The sequence below is a fragment of the Saccoglossus kowalevskii genome, chromosome 12, assembly GCF_978046115.1.
Source record: "Saccoglossus kowalevskii chromosome 12, keSacKowa6.1, whole genome shotgun sequence".
NCBI classification, from domain to species: Eukaryota; Metazoa; Hemichordata; class Enteropneusta; family Harrimaniidae; genus Saccoglossus; species Saccoglossus kowalevskii.
In genome coordinates this window covers 33,756,605-33,764,768 of record NC_140652.1, presented here as the reverse complement: position 1 = coordinate 33,764,768, position 8,164 = coordinate 33,756,605, and the positions used below count along the sequence as shown (strand labels likewise).

At 33.5% G+C, this 8,164-nt stretch overlaps 1 protein-coding gene across 1 annotated transcript; it reads left to right on the top strand.

Annotated features, from left to right (window-relative positions):
- Positions 1-241: 241 nt before the first annotated feature.
- Positions 242-8,106, top strand: LOC102803071 (uncharacterized). The gene is made up of 5 exons (XM_006820012.3): positions 242-402; positions 2,969-3,792; positions 4,834-4,981; positions 5,394-5,529; positions 7,946-8,106. The coding sequence occupies exons 1-5, from the start codon at positions 310-312 to the stop codon at positions 8,086-8,088; spliced, it is 1,344 nt and encodes a 447-aa protein (XP_006820075.2). The 5' UTR covers positions 242-309; the 3' UTR covers positions 8,089-8,106.
- The last annotated feature ends 58 nt before the right edge of the window (positions 8,107-8,164 follow it).

Below are 8,164 nucleotides of genomic sequence, written 5' to 3'. Positions count from 1 at the left end.
AAATATAGCATCAATAACACGATCACTATTGAAATGGGGGAAACCGTTTGTATTTCAAACGTCGAACCGGAAAATTAGAGAAAAATGTACAATCCAAAAATATGCCCCATAATAATTGCTTGTAATGTGCATGCAATGAATGTTTATTCCGATCCACGAGCGCATATAATCTCGAACATATTATTGACATATACGCTTGTTTCCCATAATGCAATTCGAATACGGTATATATTTACTGAAATGGGTTGGTGTTGGAAACATCGGAAGCCACTGCTCTTGTTATTCTCAGTAATATCGATTGCCGTACTGATGATTTCAGAACGCCATGTGAATGGATTATTGACACGCATATCTCCATTGATATTAATGAATGAGTACGGGAAACACCACGGTAACGCACAGGTAGGATATATGTACATACCAGATATTCTAGCAGAATAGTACATCGCTGTTTCATGGCCTAAACAAACCGCCAGTTGCAATTCAAACAATAATACATATTCTGAATGCATGGAGATAAACCCATGACTAGATTAAATAGGGTAATAATGTTACTATAGATGCATTATGCAATATATTGGACTTTACACAGTGTATATTAAATGCACATAATATAAGTATGTTACATATTTGTACTTTGCGATTCACAACCAACCCGCCAATTTATGTTACGCAATATATCCCCATATACTTCAACGTTTCAGAAGATGTATACCTATATACACTATAGTTACTAATATTTACTAATCACCGTCAAAAATATTAATTGAGTGGGTATTTTAATTATGATAATTTTAGGATCATTTTGATGTTTTGTAAGCAAAAATATAAATAATATATAATAGTGGTTTAATATATATTAATGTTGATAAAATATATTTTTGATAAGTTTGTCTTGGTCGTATTTCTCAAAGCCATGCAACGGTAGTCAATACTGGACTGAAAAATACCATAGTACAAAACCACTTTTACGTGTACACTCAAACACTGCCGATTTTTGCTTTAAATCTTACTACGCCGGGATAACCCTTCACATATTGTGTCATGGTAGGCATCAGAAGTGAAGTGTCGGTAAAAACGCCCTGATATTTTCCTAAAAACAACAACAGAAAGCAAGGTTTTCTGGGGATTAGTTATTGTGACTGACAGGTTTTCCAATTTCAATAAATGCATTTTGCCAGACCTCAATTGTTGTATTTGGGTCACTGCACGAATCGACAACATTCCCAGTACAACAGATTGAATGCATGAATATGTATAAACACGGAGGCAAATAGCGATGTGAGATTTGGTGAGACGATGAGCAGAATTCAATTTACGGACTAAACGTACCAGCTTACGGCCCAATAATCCAATATGGTGATTTTATATTTATCAATGTTGATGTCGTGATGTTTGGCAAAGAATTCCATGACATCGACCAATGTAGTTTATAGTGACTGTTATTATTGTGTTGTTTTCAATTGTTGATCACACGAATGTATAATACAGACGTGTCCTTTGCCAGTGTTATTTATCATTTGGAGCCATTCATACTGTAACAGAGTGGTGCCTTTTTCACCGCTATGTATTATCTGCAATTGACCATGCGCATGTTACAGATCACATATGTATCATATGGGCGTATTCAATTCCCCTTCCAATTTTATAACCGTCAAGTCAGGCAAGTAGTGCAACAGGTACTATAGCGCTGCATATAAAGAAAAAAAAACTTAGTAATAAATATTAATCTAATGATTGGGAATGCAAGCTACAGCCACGAAACGGTTAATAAAACCAGTGCATTTGCACACATTCAAATGTGAAGTGTGTTATTTCAGTGTGAATGAGAATTATATCTATCCACTTCAATATGAAAGAGATAATTCTTTTAGGATCTTACGCTCGATATTTTTATGGTATTGTTGGAATTCAAAATCACCGAGCTTGGTGACAATTTCGGATTCGACCTTCAACCTCTCCCCAATCACATGTCTCCTCTATAAAACCAATTACAGACGATGTACTTCGGCCTCTCGTCCAATCATAATTGTCATTTCTGTAACCAATCAAATATGTAAAAAGTAGCCAATCAAAACGCATGTTATTTGACCAATTATAACAATGTAACTGATAATCTTCCCGCCCAAATTCTGAATATATATAAGTCGATCATTGTCATGACTGTATTGGCCGTTTCAGTATCACTCCGCATGTGTCAGCTCAATAATAGGTTTAGGAAATAAACAATTACTCAAGGTTCCTATCATTCATTTGACATTAGGTGAAAATGTGTTTCTTTAATTGCATCTTAAAGAATATTTATAAGTTAGAAAGACCAGAAAATAGGCAATTCTGTGATCGAATTGCATGATTGGTTTAACGTTCCCAAAGCATGCATCGGTAGTCAATATTGGACTGAAAAATACCATAGTACATAGGTCAAACTTGCAGTCTCAGACAGCGCCGAGTTTTTCGTAAAATCCATATACGCCAGGTTAACCCTTTTTGGAATGTCTCAACGTAAACATATCAAGTAAATATTGTTATCGGCAATGTCGATAACGCCGAGACATTACGAACCAATAATCTAATATTGGGCACTGAAATCATACGTATACGTATACTCTGGTTGAGAATATGGATATTGAAATTACCATAAACATACATTTATTAATAATCTGATTTTTTTTAATTCAATCATTCAGTCAGTGACTTGTCAGAAAATTGGGCTACATAAACCACACAAGATTGATTCATTGTCATTTTCTATAGGTTGTTTGATTGGCCGTGAAACGTCACACATATTTACCTCCCGCTTTCATTTTCAATTATGCCTCTGCGTAAAAATCTCAATATCTAAGTGTAACATATTGTGATTTTGAAACACGAGATTTATCGCTTTGACTATTCTACTCACACCTGAATAAAATGTATTATATATCAAATGGCGCACATTAAATGTATCTGTTCATATTGTTTATTTCAGCATGGAGAAGAATATAGAAAAGCTAATGTGGATTTAACTCATACGCCAATGACTACGACACTAAAGTATGATGTTAACAAGACAACTAAAATCATAAAAGCTATAGTTTTTGAACCATCTACAGCTGCACCGTCCCAAGACAACAGTTCCACAAATTCAAACGTAACTGCCGGCTATCGGACCCAGAATCATACTGTACAGGACAATAATTTAACGCATTTTGTGTTGAACATTCAACGACATGGTATTGGAGGACAAAACAGTCAGTATACAGGTACGGAGAAAGTGATAGTTATGGCTCTATTGTCAAATCGTACACTGGTGATGACACCGTTTTTTCTTCATGGAGGACATGTTCGTGGATACAGCACTGAACACATGAGACAATTCAATGACACATTTGATGTGGAAATATTGAACGAACTATTACCAGTTTCTACCATTGATGAATTCAAGAAACAATGTAACACAAGCCAAATGAAAATAGTGGCGTGGGACACCACTGGATACGAATTATCAAATCGAGATACATTTACTTCAAAATTAGAAATGAAACTTCCAAAATTAGAAGAAATTATTAACGTCGACTCAGTTAACATTAGCAGATTAGAAGACATAGTCAAACACGCGCCGTGTCTCGGTGTGTATCAGTCCCGGACAGCACAACTACAAATACGTAACTTGGAAGAGTTACTCACAGAGGTTAGAACTCATCTGAAAAGGTCTGCTGTTATAAGAAATATCACTGACACTCTTTTGACTGGTTTTTGTGCTGGCAAACCTTACTTAGCAATGCATTGGCGTAACAAGTCGGCTGAAATGCCGTAAGTGTACATGTTTTATGGAAAAAAAATGCTTACAATGTTAGCATTGCTTAACATATGGTAGCAAAAATATTAGAATGTTCAGACATGCGTAAAAGTCTTTACACTGCGTGTTCAAAAGTGTTGCCGACGACTTTGAATCTCTTGTTTCAAGTACTGCGCTGAGCGTGTCGTGCAATCAATTCGTCGTTGAACACGTTGTTTTTATACAAACAAACAGCAAACTTAATTATTGTTGTGCCGTTGCAATGAATTCCCTGGGGCTTAGTTTAAGCAATAGACGTTCTTCGGATTTACAACAAATTATAGAAAAAAAATTGATTTCACGCGCTGTGCCGTGTTCTATGATTATGCCAGTTCTATTCTTAGTAAAACCTCGCAATCTTGACAAACGCTATATGCTAAGTACGTACTTAATTGACAGTGACACAACATGTTGCAAAAAATGTCACTCGCTCACTATACTATCAGTACTAACCCTCGAACTGATGTGAACATGTTGTCCACAAGTTGTTTTGTTAACAGAAACATTTATATTTGATAATATAATTTGATAAGACTGTTTCTACCAATAAAAACCGAGCACGCACAAAAATAAGGTTCAGTAAATTTAAATCTAAAAATAATACTCAACAAAACGTTTTTATTTTAAAACAACTAATTTCATTTGAGGGGTTCAGTTCATATTTATTCGTACATTGAGATACATGAATGGTATGCAAAGTCCGTGGCAGCATTAATTGACTTTGAATTTAAATCAAAACTTAGTCAGAACATGTTCATTTAACCTTTTAACGTATTCATTTTAGTAAGACAGACAGTTTGCAGTAGTGCTTCTAATAGAACTTTCGTAAAATGTGGTATATCATTATTGAAATACAGCTTATCAATCATAATTAGGTACAATAGAATCAAATAGTATATATACTTTTATACACTTTCGTAATTCTCCACATGATTGTTTAATGACATGGGAAAACAGCGATTTATATTTTTCCTTTCACAAACTGTAACGTATCATTTATGTATTCATTAATCAAGGTGTTACTTTCATCATCGTATGGACCAATGTGCAAATATACAATCAGAATTATCGAAAGTCACGCCCAACGTGACTAAAGCAGTAGTTAACCTGATGAAGAAGGAGAAACTGGAGTGTCTCTATGTTGCTTGTCCCCAATGGTCAATGGTATAGTAAATTGATTGATTGATTGACTGATTGATTGATTGACTGATTGATTGTTTGATTGAATGATTGATTGATTGATTGATTGATTGATTGATTGATTGATTATGTGGTGGAATTTATTTATTTATTTATTTGTTTATTTGTTTATTTGTTTATTTGTTTATTTATTTATTTATTTATTTATTTATTTATTTATTTATTTATTTATTTATTTATTTATTTATTTATTTATTTATTTATTTATTTATTTATTTATTAGCTAGTCAGTTAGCAAAATATTAATTACATATATACTATTCATAAATTCAGTTAGTCAGTCAGTCACTAAATTTAGTTGTGTGACTATATTTGATGTTGTTGATTGCAGTTGCTGGGCAGGCATCATAAATGATATTTTATTGTTTTAATGCAGGCCATAATCGATAATCTATCGGATGTAATACCACGAGAGAAGATTTACACATGGAAAGATCTACCGAATTACAATAACAATGATATGTTGAGAGACTATTACTTCTCGGCATTGGTGGAGCAAGAGATATGTTACAGTATGTAGACGTTTTTACAGATAAGTAACAAATGATATTCCACATCAGCCCACCTGACCCCCCCCCCCCCCAACCATAAGGATGTTCAGCTTTGGAAGCTTACTGTAGCATAAGTATAATAATAGAAAATCTAAACAAATATTACTCCAATTTAATTAATCTAAATAAAAACAACCCGACTATTCTCTGGAAAACGATAAATAATTTAACAGGAAGGGCCACAGGGAATCGTGGTAGACTGCCAAAACTACTTACCATAGACAACCCGCTTTCTCAACCATGAATATTCATGACATAATAAAAATAAATAACTATTTTAATAGATTTTTTGCTAATATTGGGGAGGAACTTGATATGAATATTGACACATCTGCCGATTCCTTGGACTACTTCACAACTACCAATTTGAATTTCTTCTTTCTCTAACCAGTTACCATCCATGAAATAGAATCTGATCTAAAATTATTAGACCCGCGTAAATCTTGTGGCCATGACTATAATTATTCCAGTCTTCTAAGAGATGCTGCCCCTTTCATTAAATACCTCTTTGTCACATTATAAATCAGTCCTTTAGTCTGGTGTGTTCCCCGACTAACTAAAAATAGCCAAAATTACTCCTATTTTCGAAAAAGGTTCACCCTATTGCCTGGTAATTACAGACTCATCTGAATCTTACCCGTTATCAGTAAAATTATTGAAAAAACTCTCCACAAACAATTATCCTCCTTTTTTAACAAATTTAATATTATCAATAAGCACCAATGGATTTCGCAGAAAATACAGAACCAAGCTTGCGTTAATAGATCTTTTCTATGAGTTAATGATGGTAATATCGTGATGGGGGTATTCCTGGATTTGACCAAGGCCTTCGACATGATAAATCACAACATTCTTCTTTCCAAATTAAGTTCCTATGGTATTCGTGGAAAACCTTTAAAGTGGCTTGAAAACTATCTATTGAATCGAAAACAGTTTGTTCAAGCTGATGGTTATACCTCCTCCACTCTCCCAATTAATTATGGTGTGCCGCAAGGTTCCATCCTTGGACCGTTACTTTTTCTAATTTATATTAACGATATTCCTGCATCATCAGTTTACTTCAAAGTTAAATTATTTGCTGATGACTCAAATCTTTTTCATTCATTTTTCAGTAACAGTAGTATACCCAACGCTGAAGTTGATTTACATTTAGATCTTGTGAACACATGGTGCAACACTAATAAACTTACAATTAATACCAACAAAACTAATTACACGCTGTTTTCCACCTCTAAGAAACAGCTGGTAAACAAACAAAACATACATTTAAACAGTGCACTTCTCCAGGAAGTCGATACTACTACTTATCTTGGTGTATTGGTAGATAAACATCTCACATGGAAGCCGCATATTAATCGAGTTTTAGAAAAGAAAACTCCTTTAATTGGTTTAATTGCTTAGCTCAGACATACACTTCCCAAATACGTTCTTATCCTTCTGTATAATTCTCTAATTCTTCCTCATATCTCCTATGGTTTAGAAGTGTGGGGTAGTGCGTATCGCACATTTTAAAGATTACTGTGCACATAGTAAACCTCTGTTTCAGTCACTACGTATTCTCAATATATATGACCAATTTAAGTATCAGCTATGTACATTTATACATGACCTACAATTTCACAGTTTGCCACGTGACCTTAATTACTACTTCTCTTTCCATACTCACCATTATCACACTAGGTCAAAGGATAATTCAAGCTTTTTTCTACCAATGAAAAAGACAAATCTGGGTCAGTTTTCAGTCGATTACAAGGGAACTAAAATTCGGAACAGCTTACCCCCAGATATCCAATTGATTCGTAGTCGAGCAAATTTTAAAAAAGAAGTGAAAGACTATTTAATCCACTTTAATCATCCTTAGTCATATTCCAATATGTATATATAGAGGCATACAAACATGTATCTGTGTGTAAGCAAACCATTGTCAATAAGTTTATTCTGTCTACTTGATTGCCCTTTTTAATTAATAGCTATTTAAAAATATATTTTGATGGGAAACAGACTAGGCAAGCTCTGCATCAGCTAATTTCTGTTTCCCATCCATAGATTAATATTATTATTATTTATTATTATATATTATTATTTATTAGTTATTATTTATTGTTGTATTGTTATTCTTTTATGTAATCTATGGCAAATAAACATTGTATTATATTTCATTTTATAATCAATGAGTACATATAACATAAAACGTTACATATAAAGTGGTGTTGAATTACGCCATCTTCCCTACCCAGGTTATCATTGAGTATTCAAAAAAATACCCTATGGTTAACAATTGTTCACACCTAATGTATAATGACATATCCGTATATACACATAGTGGTTATTACAATTATAGCGCTCTTTCAACCAACCTTTGTATTTTATTTTGCAGGGTCCAAAATATTTATAGCCGCTGGAATATCAAATTGGTCGAATTTCGTAAAAAACGAAAGAGATATAGAAAACAAAACAACTCTGAATATAAAAGCACTACCCGGAATTCCAGAATATAGTATACGTGAGCTTTTGAAATAAAAAATGCAGTGAAGTTCATATTCTTCTTTTTTCATTTATTTTATTATGTACTGTGATGAACATGTCAGTTGTCGCG